Source organism: Alligator sinensis, unplaced genomic scaffold (genome assembly GCF_000455745.1).
Source record: "Alligator sinensis unplaced genomic scaffold, ASM45574v1 scaffold1190_1, whole genome shotgun sequence".
NCBI lineage: Eukaryota > Metazoa > Chordata > Crocodylia > Alligatoridae > Alligator > Alligator sinensis.
In genome coordinates, this window is record NW_005842969.1 from 244,706 (window position 1) to 272,487 (window position 27,782).

At 43.1% G+C, this 27,782-nt stretch overlaps 1 protein-coding gene across 6 annotated transcripts in view; it reads left to right on the forward strand.

Moving 5' to 3' along the window:
- The window catches only part of GSK3B (glycogen synthase kinase 3 beta), a 238,349-nt gene that overhangs the window by 106,657 nt on the left and 103,910 nt on the right, over window positions 1-27,782 (forward strand). For 5 of the 6 annotated variants that reach the window (XM_025192824.1, XM_006036548.3, XM_006036547.3 and 2 more), the window contains one exon: window positions 15,854-15,937. In XM_025192824.1, the coding sequence (XP_025048609.1) occupies window positions 15,854-15,937 (84 nt within the window). Of the gene's footprint in view, window positions 1-13,759; window positions 13,858-15,853; window positions 15,938-27,782 lie in introns of all 6 variants that reach the window. The other variant, XM_025192825.1, reaches the window with a different exon arrangement.

Sequence of the window (27,782 nt, forward strand, 5' to 3'; positions counted from 1 at the left end):
CCCCTTTCCTGCCTATGCAGGGGGTCGGACTCGATGATCTATTGAGGTCCCTTCCGACCCTAACATCTATGAATCTATGCGGGGGGGAGAAGTAGCAGGAGAAGGACAGCAGTGGCAGACTGGGGGTGGGCAAATGGCAGTGAGCTGGTGCCCTGGGGCCAAGAGCAACAGGAGTACAGAGGCTGGGCTTGCAGGAGCACTTGTTGGCATCTCTGCCTGTCATGGGGGGGAGGGGGGGGAAGTCTGTGGGCAAACCCTTCCCCTGCACACAAGCCACAGCCCTCGACAGCCACCCTCCCCCCCATACACTTACAGCCGCCCACAAAACCCGTACCCACCCATACTTATCTACCCCCCCCACACACACACCCCCTTCCCTCCCTGCCACAATATACCCGAGTAAGACTTAATTTTAAGCTATTATACTATCAGCTCTGTGCACGCTACATAAATGCATGTAAATCAGGACAAAAGCATTTTTAAAATGAAATTGATGAGTGTTATAGTACGTTTGATTTTTAGTATATAATTTGGTATTTTTCTGGTTCAGAGATGGCAAAACCCCTTGCTGAAAGGAGTACATCCGGGGGCAGTGAGAAGGGCTTCTGGTGGCAAAGGTTAGAGGTTAGGGGTGGGACTTCAGGTCCCAGCATGGTGATCAGGGGGTGGGGCACATGTCAAGGGGCGGGGCTCCCCATGCAGCCCTTGATGGCTTGCCAAAACTTGGTAAGCGGCCCTCTGACTGAAATAATTGCCTACCCTTGGTCTAGCGCCTTTGAGGAGAGATCTCAAAGTGCTTCCACAAATATTTTGTTACTCTTCAAAGCCCTTCCTGTGAGAGATGCATTATTCATTGGCAGAACTCCCTGACCTGGATGGAAAGCAATTAAATCACCAGTGAACTTGCACTAAGTGAAGGATGCCTGTTCTGGTATTTTTAGTTATTAAAATGGATTAGATGCAAACACATTTTTGATTGTGATAATTATTTTTCTGCCAGTGTTGTCCTTTGTTGGCTATAGAAAACTAGTGTGAGCATGGATGCTGACTGGCCTGTGCAGTTTGAGGGGCATGCCCTTTACTTGGTTATTTCCCAGGATTTACATGCTTTCACTAAAAAATGAGACTTAGACATTTAAGCTTTGTCTGGGCTCAGTCTACTGAGATTCCAGTTAATAAATGACTGACATTAGTGGAAAGTCCAAGCATAGCTATGGAAAGGCATGATTTGCACTAGAGATTATATCCCTGCTAGAATTATTTTGCCCATAAAATACGGTTTTCACTGATGATCAGCCATTGATTATTAAAAGAAGAGGATAATTTTTTCCTGTGTAGACCAGGTTTGAGGGGGCACTAGTTTAACAGCAAAGATCTGATTCTTCATACCTTGCTCCTCCAAAACTCTAGTTCATGTTAATGGCAGCTTTGGGTAAATATGAAGAAGTGGGCATTGTTTGGCTAACCTAGTAAGGAGGGCTTTTAACTAGGTTCCACAGCAGTGGTGATCAAAACCTTCCAGCAGCAGAGCACACAGTCCAGAAGGGAAAGGACTCAAAGGAGCAACTCAGCTCTGCAAAAGGGCCAGAGAGCTACAGGACTGCAACAAAGTGAGGCAAAAGGGAAGCAAGTAGGACAAAATGCAAAATACATCTGATGCATATATACAAATGCAAGAAGTATGGGGAATAAACGAGATGAGCTGAAAGCTGCAGCCTGTGAAAAGAGCTATGACCTTTTGGCATCGCAGAGATTTGGTTGAGACAGCTCTTACCACTGAAATACCAACATTGAGGCTTACGTTCTGTTTTGGAAGGACAGGGTTGGAGGAAGAAGCAGTAGTGTTGCCTTGCATGTCAAAAATGCATAGATTAGCATATATTTGCTCCCTAGTTCAGGAGGAACAAGACAGCAAAGCAAAATGCTGTATCTTTCACTTTTCATTTGCATGCAAATGCATCTATAATATTGGTGGGGACTTATTATAGGTCACTGAATCAGGAAGAGGAGGTGGATGAGGCATTCTTTAAGCAGGTGACAAATCTATTCAAAAGCTATGGGATGGCACTGAGGGGGAGACTTTCGTTTTCCAGACATCTTGTAGAAGAACAGTGAAGCTGCCAAACAAAGTCAAGCTGGTTCTTAACTTGTGTGAAGGACAACTTTCTGTTCCAGAAGGTGGCGAATACAATTAAGGGATCATCTATCTTGGCTCTTGTTTTAACCAGCAGGGAAGAACTGGTGGAAGATGTGAAGGTAATAGATAACTTGAGAGGAAGCAGTTACAATACACTAGAATTCCGGATCCTGAGAGACGAAAGCATGAGGTCAGAAAAATTAGGATACTAGATTTGAAAAAGGCAGATTTCATCTGACTCGAGGAGCTAATAGACATGGTGCCATGGAAAGAGAGACTGAAGGATAAAGGTGTCAAGGAGGGCTGGGAGCTTTTAAAGGGCACAGTATTGGCAACCCAACAAGAAACTGTCCCAACGTTATGGAAGCACAAGAACTGTGGGAGACAAATGTGGCTGCCCAGGGAACTTCTAAAATGTCTTAAATGCAAAAGAAAAGCACGTGCAGTGGAAGAATGGGCAGGTTACCAAGGTTGTGTACCAGGAAATAGCAAGAACCTATAGGGGAAAAAATCAAGAAGGGAGAGAGAGAGAATGAGCTGGACCTGGAAAAGGAGTTTAAGGACAACAAGAAGAGTTTTTATAAGCATGTTGGTCAGAAAAGAAGGACTGTGGAAGCTGCGAGTCCACTGTTAAGAAGCCAGTGGGAATTCCTAACAGAAGATGCAAAGAATGCAGAGCTGTTCAACAGCTACTTTGCCTCTGTCTTCACAAAAAAAATTGAAAGCTGCAGCCAGACACCTAATAAGTAGGGGCCTACTGAAATTGTGATTTTGCAGATTTCATGGAAAACCAAAATCCAGCATTGTCTGTGAAATCTGCAAAAAAAAATTAAATACATAAAAAGTTACTGAAAATACAATGCTGGCTCCCCACATTGGTGTCCTGCCATTCTTGTGCTTCTAAAATGTTAGGAGAGTTTCTTGTTCTTGGCAAGGCCGTGTCAAGCTGGTTGATGAGATTGTCATAGAGCTTTTGATAGATCTGATTGATTTCAAGTCAGCAGGGCCAAACAAACTTCATCCCAGGATACTGAAAGAACTGGCAGAGGAGATCTTGGAGCCCTTGGCAGTGATCTTCATGAAGTCATGGGAGACTGGGCCAAGTACCAGAGGACTAGAAAAGGGCCAACTTAGCATCTCTTTTCAAAAAGGACAAGGAGGAGGACCCAGGGAACTACAGACCAGTTAACCTCAGCTCAACACCTGGGAAGTTAATGGAGCATATTCTAAGGAAGTCAGTTTGCAGGCATCTGGAGAAGGAAAGGCTGATTACAAGCAGCCAGCATGGGTCTATGAAAAACAAATTGTGTCAAACAGCTTTGATCTCCTTTTTGACAGAGTAACTACTTGGGTAGATGAAGGGAATGCTGTGGGTATAGTGTATCTGGACTGCCGCAAGGTTTTGACATGGTCCTACACCATCTTCTCATAAACAGATTGGAGAAATGTGGACTGGACAAAACTACTATAATGTGGATAGATAACTGGCTCAGTAGCTGCAAGCAAAAGGTAACTGTTAATGTGTCCATGTCAGAATGGCAGGAGGGTTTGAGTGGAGTCCCAAAGGGTCTGTCCTGGGCCTAGTATTGTGCCACATGTTTATTAATAATTTCAATGCTGGCATGGAAAGCTTCTTGAGCAAGCCTGCAGATGATACAACCGGGAAGCATTGCAAACACATTGGAGGATGTAAGTGCAATTTGGAAGGATTGCCACAGGTTGGAAAGCTGGGTTAGAGTTAACAGGATGAAGTTCAATGCAGACAAATACAACATGCTACACCTTTGAAAAGAACAATCAAAAACAAATAATAAAATGGGCAACGCCTGGCTGGACGGAGGCACTGTGGAAAAGGACTTAAGAGTCTTGGTAGATCACAGAATCGATATGTGTCTGCAGTATGGTGCAGCTGCACAACAGGCAAATGTGCTTTTGGGATGCATCAATAGAAGCATTTAGATGCAAGACATAGGAGGGGGATAGTGCTTCTCTACTCGGCACTTGGTTAGGCCTCATTTGGTGTGTTGTGCAGTTCTGGGCTTCACATTTTAAAAAGGCTGTGCACAAGTTAGGTGAACGACAAAGATGATAAAGGGCTTGGAAAGCAAGTCATATGAGCAGAGACTGAAGGAGCTAGGCATGTTCAGCTTGCAGAAAAGGCTCTTTACGGGGACATGATAACCAGTCTCTATATGTGAAGAGCTGCCATAAAGCGGAGGGAAAAAGTACCTTTTCTCTCTTGCTGCAGAGATGAGGCTGTGGACCAGTGACTTGAAGCCACAGCATGTAGGTTCCAGATGGACATCTGGAAAAACTTTCTTCACTTTGAGAAGAATAGACTGCCTAGGAAAGTTGTGGATTCTCCCTCACTGGAGGTGTTCAAGAAGAGGTTGGACAGCTACTGGTCAGGGATGATCTAGAAGTAGCTATGCCCATGTTCTCTGGGTATTTCCCATGCTTCTGGGTTTTACTGATTGTCCCCAACCCTCCTTTCTGCTACATACATCAGAGTGTGTTTAAGTTTTCCTCATAGGTGTGGGGGGTGTTGGCTACAGCCAAGACTAGGGACTTTGACTGCGGTGTGACAATGCTCCTGCTGGGACTAAAGCTGGAGGTTACTGACTTAGAGAGTCTTGTGCCTCCACTCAGTCAGACTGATCACCTTATTTAGGGTCAGGAAGGAATTTTACCCCATTGTCTGACTTGGTACAGACTTGGGGGGGGGCGTTACCTTCCTCTATGTGGGGGGTGTGTGGCCCTCTACGTGAGATCTCTTGAGCATACAGTAGCAGCTTTTTATAGAAGCAGGGCATTGGCTGCAGTGGTTCTTCTGCTCTACCTGTGGCAGGTTAGGGTCATGTGTCCATTGTATCAGGTTTGACAGTAGCTTCATGCAGAGTTTAGATTATGGTTTGGATGGGGATGATCCTGCCTCAGGCAGGGGGTTGGACTAGATGACCTCTGGAGGTCCCTTCCAGCCTGACTTCTCTAAGGTTCTATGAAGTGGAGGATTCAGCCCTTATTCATTTGGACAGTTGGTTTTACATGTGCCTGTTTAAAGAAGACTGGATTTGCAGGTCCCAGAATATTTCTTAGCAGTCTGTGGGAAGTATTGAATACAGCTAGTGGCAAGAAATAGGGCAGTATTTGAAGATCGAATACAGTTTTCAAAATGCATAGTGCAAACTGTCTGTATATGGATCACTTCAGTGAAGCCCAGCAAGTCTGAGAAACTCTGTCTCATAGCATAGCATGACCCATATGTCCTAAATGAAACACCTGTAACTGACATTCAGCATGGGTGACCTTGGTAGACGATAGGGCCAACACACGCATGCATTGCTGGGCACTAGCACAATTTATCAGTAGAAGTGCATGAGCTGGGAGTCTGGGAAAGAAGAAGAACAACTTCCTTCTTCCCTCCCTCTTGCAAGATCCCAGCATGGAACCACATTCCCCAAATAAGCCTAGAAGTTCTGCTAGACGTGTAGCTATTACTACCAGGTAAAACAAGATGTGGGAGTCAGAAGAGCAAATATAAGCATAACCCTTTTCTCCAACACGTTTAAGACCAGTCCTCATCCACAGGCCAAACACGAGGCACAGCTCTTCCTCTGTCAGAAGACGAGCAGAGTCTTATAGCCGTTTGTTCTTCCAGAAGCCTTTGTGAAAGAGCTCTGCTGTTTGTTGCCCTTGTGGACATGAGATCATCTGCTTAACTGCTCCCCAAGGTGGCAGTGGAGAGAAGTCAGAGAAGTTGCTTTGACAGTAAGTTTTACTTTTCTGGCAGCTGTTCTGGTATTCGCTCTCCACCAGTTCCTGTGGGAATACAGAGAAGCTGTTCTAATAATGTTGGTGTATGTAGTTGGTATTCCTTTTCCCAGCACGAAAAGAGGAAGGACTACTTTAAATAACAGGGGGAATTGCTAGACAAGTTATTCTGTAATGCTGAGTTGAACTGTCCCTTGGTTTTTGGTGCAGAGTTGCCAGTACCTACACTTCTTTCAAGCAGCAACACTGAAGTTCTTTAGAGACTGAAGGATCCCACAAGGCCTTCATTCTATCAGACACCCAATTTCTCTCTGTATATTCTCTTGATCAGTGTGGCATTTAGTTTTTTCCATGAAAGTGAAGCTTTCAGTCAGACCATTAAAGATGACTGTCTCATGGAAAATATGGGGACGAGTTGGAATACCTCAGACCACTGATAGCAAACAGAGCATCAGTTGCCTAAGGCTGAAAAAGCTCATAAGAAAATCAAGTCCTCCTTAAAAAAGAGAAAAAAGTCTGGAACCCTTGAGTCTATACATGCAAACCACTTAAGCATGAGTGCACAGGTTAGACGGCTGCAAAAGCGTAGCAGTTTTCCAGAAGTCAGTGACAAGAACTCTTAAATAATTGGAGTTATGACAATTCTTGGGTCCGCTTTCTTGATTATCCATGACACTGTAGATGATACAGTACGGCAATCACATAGGGCCAGAGGCTCTTTCATTCCAGCAAGGAGATCCTGTTGCTGAAATAGGGGGTGATAGTTTAATCCAGCAAGGTTGATAGCTTTCCTTTTGGAAGACGGACTGCTTTCTGGGAGGAATTGGACAAGATTGTGAGTTCTTAAAAACCAAGCCTTGCCCCAAATAAGATGCAAGGCAGAATGGGTTTCAGGTTTAGCTTCTCTGACTCTGAAGCAAGATGAAACAAGCTTCTTGCAATCAGCCCTGAGGTTTTAAATGGTCATTCTGATAGCACAAAGACCCAAACCGAAAATACCTTTAACTAGGAAACACGAAGAGCTTTCTCCATGTCTGGGTCTAGATGACATCAGACAGTGGATTTTCATGAATATATAGTCAAGTTCTGTACAAAGCCTTTTAAGCACTTCCTTCATTGATCTGCTTTTTTCAAGCTTAGTTGAAAGTCTGGGAGGCATGTAGTTATTTTGGGATACAGACCATTATACCCATGCTGGGTCAGAGGCACAGAAATCTTCATTCAGCTGAAAATGAGGAAAAGCAAAGGTAGCTATGCCCACTAAGATATTCCTGTTTAAGTAGGAGGAAGGAAGATAAGATCAGCCTCAACAAGTTGAACTTCCATCTATTAAAAATGGTGGAGACTATAAATAACTATGGGAATCACAGTAGTAAAGAAAACTTTTTTTCCTGGCTTGTAGCAATGGATTATAGTGATGAGACAAAGCTTGCTGCTTGTTTCTGCAGTTCTTAATCAATGGCAGTTTTTACCTGTGTTTGGGTGCATTTTCTGTTTTGAGGTTGTCTTGTGGGGGGAGCTTCTTCTAAGAAGTTTAAAAAGATGTGAAACAGCCTTTCCTTGCTATATTATAGGGTTGTAATAATCTGACCATGGACTGTCAACATTTACTAACTAGTGAGCAGTTAATAAGTTTTTTCAGAATAACTAAATGGTTGTCTGGGCTTTTCTTACTCCTAAGAAGTCTTCCTAGCTCAGAACTGATGCTGAGGAGGAGCTTGTTGCTACATCACATCTGTCTCTTACTATTGAATGCAGAATTGAAATGTACTGGTTTAAAAAATGTTTTCTAGACTTGCATTTCAACCACCCCTGCCCCCACTCCACCTTGGTTTTAGCTGAATAACACCAGCTGCAAGTAAAACTTGCTGTGTAGTAAGGATGTAAAAAGTTATATGGTAATTATATTCATCCTGTTTACCTCCTGGCTTGGTGCTGCCGACTGTTGGAGGAATGGCTCTGGCAGCAGCGGGCTGGAAGGCAGTAGAGATTAAGGCTGAAGCATCATGCAGCTGCTGCGGCAGGGAGGTAACTAGCAGCTACCTGGAGGAGTGGAGCCTGGGTCAAGTTGTAGGGCAGAGCCAGCAGGACTTAAATAGGAGCGGTTGCAACAATGGGCTGCCACTTGGTGCTGCAAGTGCAGGTGTCACAGAGCCAGGGCCCCTTCTCCCCCATAGCATCCATAGAGACCCTGCCTACCAAGACAGCTGTGCCGTGCCATGCCGCATCCAGGCAGTGCCTCCAGCCCATGGGTGCCCAGAGCCCTGGGTGGTGCCTCCCTCCCACCCGCCCCTTGGGCTCTGGCAGCTGCCAGTTGGCAAGGACCCACAGCTGCTGCCCAACTTAGGGGTGTATGGTGGATGGATGTGCTGTGCAGGATTGTGTCAGAGTCATCTACCTATGGGCTGAGTTCCCTCTGCTAGGAGCCACTGCAGTGGGAATCCCTGTAGTGCTGGGGGACCTGTGCTGTACAGCCTACCCCTGTGGTACCCAGTTGCAGCCCTGCTGCTGCACTTGCTCGTTTTTAAGATCTGCTGGCTCTGCCATGTAACTTAACCCAGCTGCACTCCCCCAGGTAGCTGCTAGTTACCTCCCTGCTGCAGCAACTGCACAATACTGAAGCCTGGATATGCACCACATCCCATCCTGGGCAGCCCCTGGCAGAGCCGTTCCCCTGACAGCCGTCAGAACCAAGGTGGGGGACCCTGCCAGACCCCACTGCCCCATGCTGCCTCTGGTGCCACTGCCTGCACAATCCTGCACGCTTCCCACCTGGAGCCTGCTGCGGCCACGGGCTTCTGTCCTGGCTGGCAGGAGAATTCGCTGCAATCCCACGTGTCACCATTGGCCCGGCTCCACATGTCATCCTGCTCCTCTGCCACGGGACTACTTAGCAGATATAGTTAGAGGAGGTTAAACAGGTAATTTTTAAAATGATATTTATATCCCTACTGTTGTCTGTAGCTTCCCATATTTGGTATACAGGACTGCTGAAGCATGTACCTATATTTCAGTGTAAATTCAATTGCCTTACTCTCCATCATAAGTGAGAATGAGGGTCTCTCATTTCTCTGTGCATAACGATCCCTTAATTTGTGTTTAGACTGGCTGCTGTACTGTTCAGAGCAGTGGTGAGTTAGAACAGGCAAATATTTGGAGATGCACGTTTTCTTTGGTAACTAAGCCTCAAATTCTGAAAGAATTCTTTCCTTCAAATACACTCTCTTCCTTAAGAAAATTTTAAAAGTTTTTTTTTCATATCAAATCTTTTCCTTCCCTTGGAGAAATTGGTATTTTAAAAAAAATGGCAGGAATCTGCAGTAAAGATACTCTAGGATAGGTATAATGTTCAAAAGGAAGCCTATCATCCACATCACTATATTATTATTGCTTTTGGAATAAGGCTCTGTGTCTGGGCTAAGTCCTTGTGTTTTCATCTACCCTTTCTTTTGGACTTGCACTGTCAGCCTTTCTCATCAGTGTCTGAAATGTTTGAGTTGCATTATATTTAGTCAAGCATGTTTTCTGCTGTACTGAGTTAGCATGGAATATCCATCACTGATTATATAACAGCTGTCTGCTAATAGTTTTAGTTTGTTTCATGTGTTACATCCAGTTCACACTTTCTCATCTGTTTTTACTTTTTATTTGAAGTTTATTCTGCTAGTTTCAAGAGATGAGACTTAAGTTCTCTCTAAGGCAAGATCAATCCAAGTACCGTATCTACTTGAATATAAGATGACCCTGAGTATAAGACAACTCCTCATAATTAGATTCTATATATGGAATTTTTTGTGAATTTTGTTATAATTTTCTGGGTATAGAATCTAGAATCTAATTATTAGAGGTTTGCCTTGAATGTGTCTCCCTTCTATTGTTACAGCAGGGAAAATTTACAGAGCCCCCTTGCCCTCTACCCCTCCCTCCCCGCAACTTCTCCCTGCAGCCCCCACTCCCCCCCTTTTACTGTCATACACTGCTCTCCCTAAGCACACAGAAGTGAGGGAGAAATTTGAAAGCACGGACCTTAAAAATAAACTGACCTGTAGTAATATGCACATAGGCAAATTACCATAGTACCCATAGACTTTGGTCATCTGGAATTGATGCATTTTTTTTAAACTGCTACAAGTTTTAGCACATGTATTCTATAAACACACTTTTAAGCAGCACTTGTGTGTATATATTAAATAAAACAAACTATGCATATTAGTCCAAAGCCAAAATCATGTTTTACCATATAGTTTATTGTGCTGGGCTGCAGTAGAGTTGAGTGTTCCAAGTCATGGTGACCCCATAGTTCAGCATTGCTCAGTATGTATATGTACTCCAGTTTCTTCTCCTCCTCCCTCTGGTCCCCAAAGGATCCATGTGCTCATTAGCCCCCCGCACATGATTGGGAACAGGTGTTCTTGTTATGAGTCCTGGGATCCTCCAAAAATGTACATACAGATGAGGCAGAGTAGCCTGGTTCAATGCCACCTCATGGAAGTTGAGGCCACACTAATCATATGCAACAGGCTGAGAGAGGGGGTGACAGAGGGATTCTGAGTGAACTGCTTGGGGTTCCATTTGGTGATGTTTGCCAGGCTGGTTAAGAAGCAGGAAAGAAACGTGTGCAGCTCAGCAGTGGGAGTGGAAAGGAAGTCAAAGTACATTCAGTGTAGTGACTCACCATGACTTGAAAGAGTCAGCGCTGAGGAGGGCAGAGCACAGTAAGCACTACCATGTCTTATTCAGATGGGCTGCACTAACCTATCCTTTGTGGTAGGGCCACATCAGTATGTTTGCTCCATATGGGCCATGTAATTCATGCTCAGTGTCAGTGTTAATTAACTTTATAGCTGATTTTCTATTTCTGAACGCATTCTGCTTTTGGTAGCAGTTTAATGATAGTGTATTGGTAGCAGTTTAACAATAGACAGCCTCAAATATAAAATGAGAGGCTTTCTTCCCCATGCTGATTTGGGGGGGGGGGGGGGGGGGGGATCTCATCTTGTATTTGGGTAAATATGGTAGTAACTTTGGTCACAGTGACCCTAGTCACAATAATCCATTCTAATTTTATATCTGTTTTTTCTGTATTTTTGATTTTATTATTGTCCATGAGAATTATAGCTGAAGTTTTAATTTAAATTCTTAAAATGACTTGGCCTGAAACATTCTATGTTAAATTTCAGCTGTACTGCACGTTTGCTCAATGAGTTAACTCTGATATCACCACCCATAAACAGAGTTGTTCATGGAGCTGTAGCATATGGTTAGAGTTAGAACAATAAGGAGTTGGAGCAAAAAGTGGAAGGCATTGAAGGTACAAAGATTGTGTTTGCCCTGGGATGGGATAACAAAGTGTAATAAAACTTAAGCACCAGGGGCACTTACACATACGCAGGGAGGTTGTTCTGATGTGCTGTAAATCCAGTGGATTAGAGCAGACTTAACCAACTCTATTGAAGCATGGAAATTACCGCTCTCCAGCAGCTTCCAGCATCAAATGTATCAGCGTCCCCATGCTGAGAAATGGCGGCAGGGAGCTTTGAACTAAAGCTCATTGGATGAGCTTTAGTTCAAAGTGCCTTGCCACCATTTTTTCAGGGTGGGGATGCTGATGCATGTGATGCTTGGATACTTTTAATTAGCGCAGCTCGACCCCTTCCCGCCGCCCATCCTGCTTGGAACATGTCTACAAATGCCCCAAGTTAGAGTAACATAACCAGATTTCTAGTGGGTTACACACTGATCAGACACATGCACACAGAGAATGAGAAGGAGCTGTCTAAGCCTAGATTTGGAACAGGGGCGACGTGTAGGGGTTGAACGCAGGTGCACGTGCACCCCCTGAGCTTGGCAGCGCACCTGTTACAAAAAGGTGCCTCTGACACTATTGGTGGCGCCTGTGGGTGGTCTGTGATTGCCACTGGCTGTCGCCACTGCTGCGGCTGGCGGCACCTGCGAGCGGTCTTTGACCCCTGGTCGGCGCTTGCCACCCCCCACCCTTACTGCCACTTACAGCTCACTGCCGCCACGCTCCTGCTGCGGCCTCCCCCAGCTGCCAGGAGCACGCGTTGTTCATGGCTTAGAATATGCATGTATATAAAAAGACTAGTAAAGAGACTGCTGAAAGAATGGCAGTACTTGCAGGGTGTTACCAGGTTGAAAACTGTGTGCAAACACTGATTAATATCCTCTACAACACTGAAGTAAAAGTACCATTATCCACATTTCTGCTGGGAGAAAGATGACAATTTTTTTGCCCTGGGTCATGCAGTGAATTGCTGGCAGAGCTTAATTTTTTAGATCTTTGAATTTCCAGACATCTAACTCCCTGTCTAGTCCTTCATAGGAAGTGTGAACACCTGAAAAGCCTATCACAAAGTATTAGACACTCCAGTCATCAGAGATGTCTTCGTAGTTAATGATGGGACATGGAGCCATGCGCACTTAGGTCTGGTTCAAATGTGACCTAGGTCTGTAACGGCTAACAATTGATTCCAGATGATTAATGTTTGATGCGGAAAGAGAAATGGTTGGTAAGTGCAGTCCGCTGGAAGGAGGAATGAATGAATTTGCCTCTCAAACACCATATAGCATGTATTGGTTCCTTTTTGTCAGTTTTAATAGAGGTTATTTGAGACATGAATAAGCGGTGAAGATTTGAACTCTTTTACCTATTCTACACAAGGCACTTTTCACTTACCCATGTTAGATATGCGGTGCCCTAGAAAGATATTGAGGAAGTCAGCTCTCATTCAGACACCTGCTCCACACCTGCTTTCTGCCTTGTTCCTTCCCTGCCCCTGCCTTCAGAAACCAAAGATCCTCTGGTTTATTAAGCTTCCTATATTAGGCATTCACCATGTGCACCATAGTGTGTGAAATCATCTCATGACTAAATTCTTCCCCTCCTGAATTTTTCTGAAGTTAGTCAGAGATTAGAGTGTTAGCAGGACAAGTTCACAGTTTCTGTACCAAGCAATTTGGGTCATATGACAAGGCAAAGTAATTAGGAAAATAACTGACAAATTGAAATTTTCTGAATGCTTTAACCCTCCCTTCTCCACAGCTTTCAATCCTATTTTTCTTGTTTGCCTACTTTTCTGTTTGCTACAAAAATAATTTTCTTGCAGGATAAAACACTGCATGCCACTTGGAGGTACGTCAGTTGAATTCTGGCTTTCTTAGGGTGAGGAGGGTGTTCAAAATTAGATGTGTATACAGAGCTAGTATCAGGTGTAACATCAGAGAGATGAGTCTTCCATAAAAAGCTTGAACATCTTTTGCTTTCAAAGCAGCAGCTACACTCTGCTGTCTCCTTTCACAGATTAATTAGTTTAGGCAGAGAGAAGCAGAGGGATGTAGAGAGGAGATGGGGCACCAGTGACAATGCAGTTAACAAAGCCATGGTCATTTGCTGGTGTGCTATACCTTTATCTCTACTTCAGCCCTTCATCCAGTTTTGTTTTGTTGTGTAAACACCCCAGGATGAGGGTAAGCACAATGAGGCTCTAGTCCAGTGATTCTCAACCAGGATGATGGGGTGCCACTAGATCTTTTGAAGGGTGCTAGAGGTATGAGATAAGTGTGGTATGAGGAGATAAACTAAGCAGATAAGCTAGGCTCTGGCTTGTCCCTACCTGTATAATCCTTCACCCCTATTGCCCAGCCTCTGTTTTAAGGAGGTGCCTTGAATCCAAAAAGGTTGGGGAATCACTGCCCTAGTCTACTTCCCTACCTTCCTCCACCATTCTTGCCAGCCTTTTAAACTCTTTGAGGGAGGGACTGTAGGCATTTGGCATGACCTAATACATGTCTGTGGGGCTAAATAAATATATTTTATATTATGCACTTCAGATTGATTGCAGATGGGATATAAAATAATTTACATTGCAAAGTGAACTGAAGAGTTTTTCCAGTTGTGCCAACATCCAAGTTTAAAGCTGTTTGCCAAGGTGAAATTTTAACTTCAGATTTCCTAGGTTAGAGGTTCCCAAACTTTCTTATTGCATACCCTTTTTCAGATTCACCAGCTGCCTGCATATCTCTACCAGCATACTTTAACCCCTTAAATGCCAATTATTATAATGAAAATTAAATGCTAACAGGTAATCGGTGCAAGTTACCAATTCAGTTTACTTGTGCAGTAGTAGCTAGCAGAGAGGGTAGCTGTTTGAGTGATATTGTCTTATTTAACTTGTCTACAGCAAACAGTGATGCAAAAGACCCTGATCCGCCAAACTCTGAATTTTTTTGTCCAAAACAATCTAAAGGAGTGTGACACCCTGATACCCCTTTTTTTTTTTTTTTTTTTAATTACCATATTTGGTGAGTTATGTGAATCTCTCCAGCTGGCACCAAACCAACCTGAAAAAATCAAGTCAGGTTGTTTTTGTTGCCATATTTACATTTTAAAAATTCCTTCCAAAACTCCATTGCCATTTTGATTATGAAACCACTGCCATTCTATGGTACAAAGAATTTAAAGCTTTGGCTTTGTTCAGACAGAAGTCGTTGTCGCATCCTATTTGTGACAAAAGAAACTAGCCGAAAATTAGTTTGATGATGGCATTTTGTGGCCTCTCCTTTCAGCAGCACCCTGGGTGGTTGAGAGCCAAATTGATTATTGTTAGCCTCCATGTTTAATAATATGCTATAAATCACCAAAACTACTTGTGGATAAGAAGGGTAGAAATTTAAATAGTGCAGATAGCCGTAGCCATTTGCCAAATCCTAGTGATTTAAGTGGTACAGCTAAGCTGATTGAAGCATTCATGTGGAAACGGCCTGCTAGCAGCTTCTTGCCCTTTTTTTTAAATGTTCCTGGCTTGGTTACTCAGAGCCAGCTCTTAACCTGTGCCCGGTTGTTCACACTTCATTAAGACTGATGATATTGTTTTTCAAAGTACCTTGCCTGTAAGGGCAGCCTTAAAATTACCAGGTCTCTGTCAGTTTTAGGGCACTAACAGTGGCTGAGCTGGGGTAGAAAAGGATTAATTATCCTGCAAATAGGGCAGTTTCCTGATTGCCCAAGTTGCTGGCTTTATGCCCCTTAGACCTCAGGTGCTCAACCCCTGGCTTGTGGGCCAGATCCATTTCCCGGCACACTGTCATTCAGTCCATAGGACCCTCCATGAGTCTGTAGCTTTGCGTACAGGGCAGTGCGGGCCTGATGTAGGACATATACTGGTCCTGTCATTCATCTGGTCCACAGGGCAAAAGCCTTGAGCATCACTAGCTTAAACTGTTTCCCCTTTTCTGGTTCAAGGGAGAAAGGTATTCAGAGTACAGATTAATATATTGGTTTAAGCAATTGAAGGAAGTGAAATGAGGAGCAACATTTGCGAAACTAATCCACATGAGAGAAGCAAGGAATTTTGTGAGTGATATTTTTACTGAACCAAGTGCATGATTGGGATAGACTTAAGGTTTCGAATGCAGTGTATTCATCTTTGGGTCACCTGCATTCAAAAGCTTGTCTGACCATGCAGCTGGTTCAAGAAAAGATCTTTCTTGGACAGTCACAGCTTTGTCAATGTATCATGATTCTGTCACTCAAACATAATCCATGTACAGTTTTTATGGCAAAGGGGTTACTGACTTAGACTCCCAACTTTTTTTCCTCTTCTCCTTTCCCAGTCCAATGCATCTCTGAATCCATGTCTTTTTATGAACTTTTATCTAATAGGTAGTATACCTCAATATTTTCTGGCCCTTAGGCAATGATCCTGAGGAAATAACTTTCTGTGGCCATCATCACTTCTTGGCTTCCCTGCTCATCTGAAGAAACACTTGCCTGTGGAAAGCCAAATATTTTATGGCCATGAGCTGCTGGTGGGAGGCCCTATAATTCATAGCTCAGGAATTGCTGTTTTAGGATGTATGTAACATTCCACCACTGGAAAGCCTGTGGAAAAGTTTCCTAATCTCCTGCTACTTTTTGTCTTTCAGAACCGAGAGCTCCAGATCATGAGAAAGTTGGATCACTGTAACATTGTCCGATTGCGTTATTTCTTCTACTCTAGTGGAGAGAAGGTAAGTTAGCATGCAGAAAACCTGCTTTCCCTAAGCCATTTGGGGTTGTAATAATAATAAAACTGTCCTCCTGGAATATGAAAAAAAAAAAGCTTGAAACAAGTGGATTAAGTCAAAAGAAACGATAGTAAATGGACTTCATGGAAGCTCAGAAACTGTCCCCCTGCTGGGCAGCAAATTTGCAAAGCAAAGCCTGCTGGAGGTGAATTGTACCAAGAATACAGGGGCATGTAAGCCATAGGAGCGGTTGTGGGATGCCCAGACATGGGTCTTTCCTCACTCTTTTCCAGGAGTTGTAGGGTTCGTGCCCTCAGGGTGACTGAATGTATTGGGTATGCAGAGGTTACTCCTCCAGGAATTAGAGAGCCCCTGTCCTTGGAGGGAAAATATGATATGTTGTAGGGGTGGTCAAAGGTGAAGCCTACTCCAGCTTACTTCCTCTTCCTTTCTTCTCAGGCTTCCCTAGCAGTTCCCAAGTGTTTCCAATATAGCTTATGCTCCTGGTGCTATTGTGGTGTTTGGGCTTAGCCTGTTGCCACTTTGACACACAGAGGTTTTTTTGAGTATTGCAGGTAATAGAAAGGAAATGGTACTTTCAAGTTTAGAGTTTAGGCAAATCTAAATAGAATTTCATATGACAAGCAAAACCTGCTCTTGAAGTCTGCAGCTTTTCTTCCTGCAGATTTTCAGAAGCCTGCTGTGGACAGTGGAGACATGAAAACTTCTTAGAAAAAGTAACAGGCATCTTTTATAACAGAAACCTAAGTACAGTAAAAGTTCTGTTAACTGGCATCTTACAAGCTGGCATGCTCAATTAACCAGGATGCCGGCTTGTAAGATAAAGTGAAACCGAAGTGCCCACCGTGGCACTTCCGTTTTCTCCGAGCCCCCGTGGCCCGGGGCAAAGCAGCCTGTGCTGCCAAGCACCCATGGCCCAGGGGCATAACAGGCTGTGTGGGGCTCGCCTCCCTTTCCTGCAGGGCCTGCAGGAGGGGTGGCAGGATGCCCCAGACACGGTGGGAGAAGCGGCGGCCTGGGCCGCTCAATTAACCGGCATATTTTGTCATCCGGCATCCCCCATTCCTGGGGGATGCCAGATAACAGAGCTTTTACTGTAGAAGGGAGCGATCCAGTAAAAACCACAAGCCTTAGGGTTAGCATGGATTTTCCATGTAACAGTATGAAGTAAGAATGGCTGGATCACTAGCAATTCCAGTTCTAGTGGAAACTTCATTTGCCAGTATGCTCAATATGGCAAGTGACTCAAAATGCTGTAATTGCTTTCTTAATTGCTTAATGTACGGAGCTGAGAGCATCTCATAGCAAGTGCCATTATTGAGTACTTTTGCTTGAGACTTCTGTTGAGAAGCACAACCAATATGAAACAGTTGAGGGCCAAGAAGAATGTTAGATGCTTGAAAGCAAGGTGATTGCTCCCGCTTGATACAGTAGGGTCTTGCTGGGTCTCTGCAAGATGGTATTTGGACAGTTGGCATACAATTATTTCCGTGTCATTGAGTTACTGACATTTTCAGGCCTTTATCTGTTTGAAGTCAAGGGGCCAGATTTTCAAACTAACTATAGTAAGTCTCATTGTACTCAGTGGTTGCTGCTGGGTGCAGTTATCCTCAAAATTAGCACCAAGTGTCAGTAGTAAACACTTCTGAAATGTGCCCCAAGGTGCCTGGATCTCACTTGGTGATAGTCATACAGAAGTCCTCCTCCAGTAGAAAGTTGATTAATTTTGCAGTTGAGGCATCACCTCAGATAAGCCAGTCAGAACTAGCCTTCAGATAATATCTTAGTTTCATACTTGAGTTTTACAGTAACAATTACAGCATCCTACGTTTCATTCTCTTAGCAGCAAGAGGCTGAGTCCCTTGGTTTTTGCATAATACAGGGAAATTTACCAGCATTAATATGCTGATATAGTTATTAATGTGTATCCATACCAATTTTAGCTTGGTATGTAGACATTCTTACTTACAATAACAGTGGCCTTTTTTTACTTAGCTTTGTATGTGACACAAGTAGGGCTTCTTTTTATCAAGATTTTGTTAAATTTTGTCTTTGGGGTGATTTTCAGTTTTTGGGTCCCAAAATCAGGGTTAAGGATTTTCCTTTTTTATATACTGTAATGAAAATATTTTCAGATACTTCCCAACATTGTTGTCAAACTAGGTCTTGCTTTGATTTTTTTTATTTATTTTTTTTTAATAATCACCATGTTGTGTTTAAAAAAAAATAAATAAAGTTGGTTTAAGGCAGGGGTGTCAAACTTATTTGGCCCCATAGGTCAAATCCAAACTATGGGATTCCCTATGGGCCAAATGACCTGATGAGTGGCAGCTTTAATCCTGTGGTTGTCAAACAGGGAGTTAAAATTGCTACTGCCCCCCTGCTCCACCCCCTTTTCCCCTGTAATCCATTTTAGTCACCAGGAGCAACTAAAACACCTGATTTTTGGTGGGGAGGAAACAAGTAGTGGTAACTTCTGGGGTTTTGGAGCTGCACTGAAACAGCAGCTCCAGCAGCCCCCAAGATTATCATCACTGCTGCTCTGGGATCTGGCCTGTGAAGGTTGGTGGTCCAGCCTGCAAAAATCCCTGTGGGCAGGATTACCCACCTCCAAGCCAGATCCAACCTACAAGACAGTATGTTTGACACCTCTGGTTTAAACTGTACATAACAAGCATGCAGTGGTTGCTTGGCAGGGCCTTTTTTCCTTTGCTGTCATTTACCCTGAAATCCTGAGGATAACAGCTGCATTTTGGGGCTTCAGCATGGCAAGGCATTTTTAAAGAAAACTGTACCCACAGTTTGTTTAATATAGCCCTGTTTTAAACCCTTTCCACATGGTATGTAAAGGTTCTGTACAAGTATCAAATGGAAATGTAAAAATTTACTGTCACTCAGTAGTTTGGGCAGGTTTGAAGTTTTCTACATGAACTCTTACTAGATACAAGTTGAGAAACTTGTCCATCTCCTGTGTAAACAAACTGCACTGGGGCAGGAGTCAAGTCAACACACATCCAACCTCTATTTCCAGTGTGTTCCTGGAAATCTATTTCTGTTGTTTGTTGGGTAAACATTGATTATTTTGTATTAGTTTCAGGAGCTTTACTAGTATAACTGTGGGACACATTTCCATGTCAAGACAAGTCTTTATTTACTCCCAGACCCTTCATGGTCTGTATCTCCTGACTATCTTTAATATTTATTCTTCCTACCATTGCTTCTGTCTGTGCAGCAACTAGCAATGCAGTTTGCAGCACAAGTGCCATCAGTTTACATCTTCAGAGCCTCAGTAAATGAGAAGAAACGAATCTGCAGACAGGATAACTAGCAAGGAAACCTGTTGTAATTAACAGTTTTGCTTATCTTCAGCTGAAGAATTGTCAGATCCTGTTAATGCCAATAATAGGCAGAAGGAGAGACTTCCATGACAAGGTCAAAAATCACATAGTGTTACAGAAAAGTTCACATTTCATTTTTATGCTAAACCTTAAACCTGAATTTGTCTGGAAAAGTCAAGCAGATAAGTTTCTGATAAAATGCCTAATGAGCCTATTGGAGATGTGGCTTGTGGGAGACATTTTTGCAAATTCATTGGTTGCAAGACTGAGTACATGTGGCACGTATACTTTTCAGCTCTGTAATGAAAAGGCCATCATTTCTGAGGAAACTTTTCAAACGGTCACGTTCTTCCTTTGGTTTGCAGGTTTTAGGTAATATGCTTCGGGGAATAGACAACTTCTTCTGATGCAAACATAACACCGGTAGGGTGGTCCAGTAGAACAAGTGCTTGAACATTAGGGGTACATCTAAGGCTTCAGTATCTAGCATCTGGGACTGTCTAGGTAACTAAAGGTCATTTATCTGGACATTGGTCATAGGTAGAATTATAGAAGGTCAATATGGGATCCATTCAGTTAAAGCATTATGGATGGCAGCATAATTGCTGCCAAACAACATGGTTTTATGGAAAACCTTTATCTCTTCTAATAAGACAAGTTCTTGTTGGCAAAAGTAGCTGCCACAATATACTTTTGTCAGCCATTTTACCAAGTATTATACAGCATTCTTGGGAACCTCCAGATCATTTTCCTATACCCTACTCTGCTACAAAAATAATCACTGGTATTTCGGCTGGCTCCCTACCACTTGTCATGACGCCAAGGTTGAACTGCTTGTGTAAGGCTTTTCTTAAATTCCAATACTACCAGTGCAAACTCTAGGGAAACTCCTTCCTCCAGCTTTCTTTAAGGCGGGGGAAGGGAGGCAGTCTGTCCTTCTGAAAGTAGCATTCACATCTCATATAATACTGTAACTTCCTTTTCTGTTGCCATTCCCCAATGTGTGTGTTCAAGATTATTGGCCTCAGCTTTGCCTATGTACTGCTTTTTAATCCAGCAATTGCATTAAAAGGAGTGACCAAAATATCCCATACACAATAGTACGCTGCCCCTTTCATTACAGATTCTTTTGCTAAGTTTTAAACTTGATCAAGGCATTTCCCCCTCCTTCTCCCCTCTCTCCCCCTCCCCTCCCAGAAAAAGGCAAAGCATTTGCATGGGTTAGTCTCTCGCCCTGGCCCAGGTGAGCTTATTATATCTGTAGAGCTGAATGCAGGTCAGAATTGGGAGGAGCACTGTTTCTGTATGTTTCTTTTAACTCTTTAGTTCAGAGCCTTTTTTTTCATTTGTGACCCTTTTTAAAAATAATTGTAGAAACAAAACCTTGTTCATGTGCTTGAAAAAAGTAGCCTAAAATGGACTAATGGGGGCGTGGAGGGGAGAGCTACATCTTTCTATTGTGAAGGATCGTTAACACTGAAGGAACTAAACCACTCCTGTAGGTTTTCCTGGCTCTTTTTTTTTATCTATGACTGAATGATTGAAAGGTGCAGTAATTTCAACCCAGGGACAGTCTAACTGGGTTTCTAGCTGTGTTGAACTACTCGAGACATCCAAAGTGGACCCACTACCAGTGATAGGGGCCTACTTTATTAGAGCCCAGGCCATGTCTATTGGTTCTCTTCTTGGCATTTGAATGGGTGGTATGTGCAAGGAAGTCCCCTGGAGCTTTAATCACGTTACCAAGTATTATGACAAGTAGTGCTCAACTGATGGCCTGTGGGCTGGATCTGGCCCCCAAAGTGACTGGTTCTAACCTGTGACACAGGATCAGTTGCAAGCAGCTGTACCCAGCGTGTCCCCTTCTTTTCCCTGCCCTGTGGGTGGTGCAGCAGCTGATCTCCCTGCTCTCTCTGTCTCTTCCCCTCCTCGGTGCTGCTTGTTCTGTGCCCTTCTCTACCACTGCTTACCAGAGGTAAGCTCTCTTCCTCCCCTGGCCAAAGGGAGTGGTAGCCTGTGGTACAGCCAGGTTGGGAGCACCCAGCCTGCAGCTGTCAAAGGTTGACCACCACTGCATTATGCTATTACAGAAATCTCTTGGGCTGATGCCACATTTAGCAGGTTGTTTCTCCAGACATTGTTCACAGAGGGAACTCTGAGATCCATTGCCAGGTATGTGTGGGCACTGCTTTGAAAGCTATGCACTAGTTGGGAATGTGTATGTGGGCAATCATGTCAAGAAGAAAAGGAAGTAGCTGGAGTTCTTTGAGATGTATTGTCCACACAAATATCTGAATTGCTCCCTTCCTTCTCCTCTTTCTTGGAGTTGGGTACAATTCAGGCTTTCTAGTTGAGATGAAACTCAGGAGCAAGAAATGCAAATACTGCCTTTTGTCCCCACAGTGGGGGATCAGAAGGGGTGGTGAAACTAGAGTACACTCTTTGGGTGCTGCTATGACAAGTCTCCAAAGTCTTAGGCTGTGAGACATAACCACAAATGAAGAAAGTGTACATGGGCAGTACATCTCTAAGAACTCCAGTTACTGAAGTAACAATATATTTGTCCAGGGCTTCATCTGATATTCCTGAAAATGGAGTTTCCACCAGTGTCCTGGGAAGGTGTTACAGTCTAATAAATCTTCCTACTAGGGCACCTTTCTCTTAAACTTTATATTCTTTAATATCTGTTACTGGTAATTATTCTACAAGGCTCAAAGGGAATGACTAAGGATAAAAGGGGGTGACTAGAGTGTTTGTAGATTTCCATGACTATTTTCCTAGAGAGTCCTTGATTATTAAAGCCATTGAAACCAAGCAAGCCAAGAAGAGGGTTCATTCAGCCTGCTGGAATGGAGAACCTGTCTTTGAGAAGGGAATGCAAGAGCATGGCACACCTAGGATAGCAAAATGAAGGTTGAGGAAAAAATGTGATTTGTTTTCTGTCATGGTATCTGAGCATGAACACTAGGGAAGGGAAGAGCTGTGTTGGTGCAAGGAGTAGGAGCAAGAAACCTAGCTATTTTTCTGAGGCAGCCTGGTCAGTTTATGAAGGGGATCACATGATGTGGCTGCCTGTAAGAGGATGGAGCTGAATGCAGTAACAAAGGAGGCCCTTTCTAGTCCTGTGTTCTTCAGGTAGGTAGATCCTTGTAGGTGAAGATCTTCTAGTACATTCAGTAACTTTCTAACTGTATGCTACTTCCTATTGCTGGGAATTTGAGCTGTCACAACCTGTAGCAGCCATTCCTGAATGAGTTATGAGAGAAGATTATGAATTTTTAAGAAGTGTGTGTGTGTGTGTGTGTGTGTGTGTGTGTACCTGTAGCTGTAGCTTTGTTCAGATAACTCCTGACTTTTTTTTTTTTTTTTTTTTAAGAATAGAAGTCCAAAGAAGGGTGGTGATTTATGAGGATGGACTAAAATGTATGTAACTATGAATAATAGAATGAAATAAAGCAAAGAAAGAAGACTCACAACAGGGAAAATTGATAGGAATTGTAGTATATATTTTTAATGGAAGGTAGTGTTAAATCTTTTCCCTAATAATTTTTTGTGATCTATGATTTTCTTAATAGTCTTCCAAGAGAACAGCCAGGATTTTAGGCACTATGTGTTGGCTTGGAAAGTTTTGGTACTATAACCTTGTTAGAATGGTCTTGTTAATTTTTACCTTGTATTGAATTCTTGATAATGATGTGTGCTTGTCTATCGATCTAGTTTTGGAATATTAAAACCACATTAGGAACTCTGATTTTTCCTACAACTTTACAAGGCTGCACATTGTTACACCATGATGCATTAAATGCATAAATGTAAACTGTGATTCACTGAAGCAGGTGTGTGTGGAGGGGGGCTCATTGGTTGTCATGTCTTACAAGGCTGCTGAAAGAAGTTCTTAGAACCATATTCCAAATTAAAATAAAGCCATCCATACTGGGTATTTTCTGCAGTGAATGCATTCAAAATGTTCTCTGTTCTAACTGCTTTTCAGCACAAGGCACCCTCCCTAATAGAAGCTGCTGAATAAAACTGTTCAACTGTGTGAAACTAGATATAATGGAGGTCACAATCCCAATATTTTTAGCTCTGATTTAGTTGATTGTATTCCATAATTGTGTGTGTTATATGGGTGTGTTGGAGCATTTAATAAGTTGCAGGAGAGAACTGTCCCTACATCAGGCCACACAAAACAAATACTATTTTTATTGGGTGCTTATAACTCTGCTTATGTAATGCTTAATCTATTTTAAATAGCTGTTTGTTGTCCACAGTAGTCAAAAATCAAAAAGGGAAGCATGGATCGTTAATAAATAGCAGGGGAAATGCTATTATATGGAGGTTGTGTTGACCCTACTGCATGGTATAATTGATTTTAATCCTTTTTAGACTTGTCTGTAGGGGCATGCAGCCAAAAGCCCATTCAGATCAGGGTTGGAAATTTACCTCCATATTCCTAAGTTTAAGGGTAGAGTATGTGCCAGGGTAATACTGTGTAGGAGAGGGGGTTAAATTTCACTGCATTGGCAGTGCTCTTGTTGCCCCTGCTTTTACCTGTGGCATTTTATAGGGTGTCCTGGGTATTTTGGATTTTGCTCCCAGTCATTGTGAGTGAGGTTTTGAAGTGGTGATCTTAGAAATTCCTTCCAACAATTGCCTGTGCATGCAGGGGCCTGCATTTGGTGGGCCAGGATGCCCCTTCTAGTATTGTGTTCTTATGTATCCCTTTGCTGTCTGTGTTTCATTCCATGGCAGTAAGAGCTTGATTGCTTCAGGGGGAGGTGATAGGAGAAGAACGAGTGGCTCAGCTGAAAGTACTTTGTCTAATTAAAGAACATCATTGACTGGACCTGATAACTTTATTCAGGCATCCTCAGCAGGAGAGAAATGATGGTCTTGTGACCAAACTTGAAGGATAACGATATAAAATGCAGGGTGGAGGGAGAACCTTCAGCAGCCCAATAGAGAGATATGAAGGTCCTGCAGATACAGTAACTAGTGAAAGGCCCCAGCTTGCATGTCAGCTATTGAATTTCCTTAAACATCTAAAGCTTGGCAGTGGTTGCATGTGCTGCCAAATTAACAGATCTTGGAGACTAGAGGTCCTGTTATCCAAAAACCTGATATGGTTCAAGTGGTGACTGCATGAGCTTTTCTCCACAGAGTGCTGAAAGGGCATCTTTAAAAGTCTCCATTATCTAGTTAATCATTGGTGGGATTTATGATGTTGATCTCTAGGTTCAGGACTGAGACCTACCAAAGTGACTTAGACCTGGCAGCATAATGGCTAAGTATTGCCTGAAGGCTTTTTGGTAGTTTATTTTCAGAGTGGATTTGTTTTTAAATCAAATCAATTTAAATAACTGGTCAGGAAGCCTCAATTTAATTATTGTTTTCTACAAAAAAAAAAAGTGCATTCTTGTTGTTTGATACAACCTTCATTAAAATATTCCCAAACAGGAAGAGGCAATATCTTTTATTAGACCAACTACATAGTTGCAAGTGTGTGTGTGTGTGTGTGTGTGTGTGTGTATTATTTTTTTTCAAGCATTTGGACTCAAGCACCCCTCTTCAGGCGAAGGAATCAAAGATTGGGAAAAAAAAAGTCAAAGATATCAGTTTGAGAACTGAAACTAAACATCACAGAAATGCTTAATGGGATCTTCTAGGCTGAGCACTGAGTCCCATTGGGTAAAGTGGTTTTCTTTAATCCTTACTAATCTATAGAGGAGCCTCTGGGAACCCCATAAAATTGGACCTCTAATATAGTCCATGGCCTGTTGTGACCTATTCATAAAACTTTTCTAAAAAGGTTATGTGAATATATTGTCTCAAATAGAATATCGTTTGAAGTTATAATCCCTGTTCCACGGTGATATCTTTGAGCTCTAACATATCTTAAATTAAAACTATCTTTATATAAGTTTATTTTTAAAGCATTTTAACAAAAAAATAAAACAAGATTTAAAGAAAATAAATCTAATTTAGAATAAAAAAAATACAACGTTTTGATTAAAAAAAATATTGATTTTTATCCACCCTGCTTATTTTAGTCTGCTCTGAGGGTTGGCCCAGCTACAATCATGAGCAGTTATTTTAGTTTCAAACAAGATTAAGCTTCGCTGGTGAAAATAGCAGCTTTGCCTGCCCCCCCGGAAGGGTACATAACAATGCAGCTATGCTGGTAGCTGGATGGTAATGGCTGGGAAAGGAACAGATCACTAGCAGGATCTTATGTCTACCTGAGGCTGGTCATTTTCATTAGATCTGTTTTCCTTCAGCACTGGCTGAATGATACTCAGGAAAGTAGTTAGTGACACTTGCCCTTTGGTTTCAGATGTAGTTTGGAGAGGTGGTGTGCAGACTGACTCGCATGGCTCGCTGTACCTCAGCACTAGCCTATGGGTGTCTTGATCCGAGACAGCCAGGCATCCTAGATTGTGATTAGGGATAAATGTCGTGGTAGGTGTTTGCAGATAAAATATACTGATTAGGGATATTTCTCCCTCTACGTGGTGGTGGTAGTAGGCATCTCTCTCTCATGCAAGACAATAGAATTATGTCCAGTGTGACATCAGCTCACTAAACGTAATCCTCGCTTGAAAGATAGCAAAGCTGGAGTGATCTCTCCAGGCTGCAAAAGCCTAAGCAGTGTGTATGGAGACACTGAACTGCCCACACACTGGTGCGTCCCCCTTCAGCCTTAATGGTTTAATGAAAAGGAAAGGCAGGTGCCACATAGCTAAGTCACAGAGGAATTTTGAGAGTTGAAAGTAAACAGGTAAGGTGGGGATTTCTGGACTGTTTTTTCTGAATGAGAATTCTGTTTCAGTTTATTTTATTATATTTTGCAGAGAAAGCAGATTGCATCAGGAAACTTAACAGGAGTAGTTTTGGATACAAAAGTGCTGCATTGCCATACACGTTTCAGGGCATAACATAGTAATGCAGACTCATTCAAAAGTAGAGTTTGATGCAACTGCTGTAGGCCAGCAGACAAACTCTAGCTCCATAAACCAGTATTTGCAAACCCCAGCTATACTGTCAAATCATTGCAGGTTAACCACAAGGAAGCCCCTGTATCGGGTGACATGGTCTTCGAGTGGATTACCGGGGATGTTGCAGGTCCATTTAGGGCAGAGGTGGGCAATTTTTTGGACTGGAAGGCCACTTTAGGAGTTTTGGTGAGCTGTTGCGGGGAGGAAGGGGAAGGGGGGAGGTGCAGTTGATCCTATCCAGCCCCAGGCCCATTTCTCCTACACCCACTGCCAAAGGCCCAAGATGGAGTGGGCAGGTAGCATCTCCATGGAGACTGGCCTGGGACTTCTGTGGGCAGGGCATGCTTGGCCAGGTGGATGGGATGGGGCCAAAGGGCAGGCAGGGAGCGGGGAGCAGCTTCTGGGAGCGGGATGGGCAGGAGGGGCCTAGAGTGAAGGGTGATGAGGGTGGGTGCGGTTAAGGGACTTGCTGCAGGCTGAATAAAATCCCTTGATGGCTGGATCCAGCCTGTGGGCCATATTTTACGCTCCTTGGGTATAGGGAGTGCTGGCAGCATAGTCTGGAAGAAGGGGATAGCTGGAAGTTGTGCCATTCAGCACTGGTAAATTTGTGAAGAGGTGCTTGTGTAATATTGGCAGCATTACTGGTAAGAATAACTATTTTCCTGGGTATAAAAGCTTGTTAAGGTGGCATTTCAGAGCTGGAAAAGGATGTGTCTTTTGTTCCCTCTAGAAACAGGGTGGTATGTGTTTGCGTATGCATGCTCACCTCATCTTTCCTTGGTCCAAACTTGTCCCCAGCTCTGCTTTGAAATACCCATAACTGCAAATTACAATGACAAGCAAGTAGGCCTAGCTACTGGATGTCACTGCTCCTCCTTCACACCAATGAATCCCAGTGACATTTTCCAGGTCCAAAACCCTTTTAGAGGACGTCATACCTGTTGTACAGAATCTTTTGAGTGGGGGAGCTGCATCTTTTTTCTCCTTAGAAGCTAAACTAAACTTTTTAATGCCTGGGAGCAGCATACAGACAACACAATAAAAGGGAGGAAGTAATGACCACTTATCACCTGATGGGATACAGTTGGTGAAATGCATCCTGTTTATGACTTTGCTTTACCTTTTCCATAACCTTTTTCTTGCTACTGGGACAGAAACCATATGACTCTTGAACCGTGTGCTTTGAGGTGAGTCAGAAAGGTCTGCCTGGTAATACTTTTTTTTCATCTGAGTTTGAAGGTCCTGGAGTTCAAATATTAAATCAAGATAAGGTGGGCCTTTTCCCAGCACTGACACTGCTGCTTGAGCAATGTGATGTCATCTTAAAGAAGGCACAATACAGATGAAATGTTAAAACTGATTCTCCTGTCACTTCTTGGCACTTTGGGTCCAAATTATAGACACAACTCTAGTATTCCAGCCTCATAGATTTATAGATGCTAGGGTCGGAAGGGACCTCAATAGATCATCGAGTCTGACCCCCTGCATAGG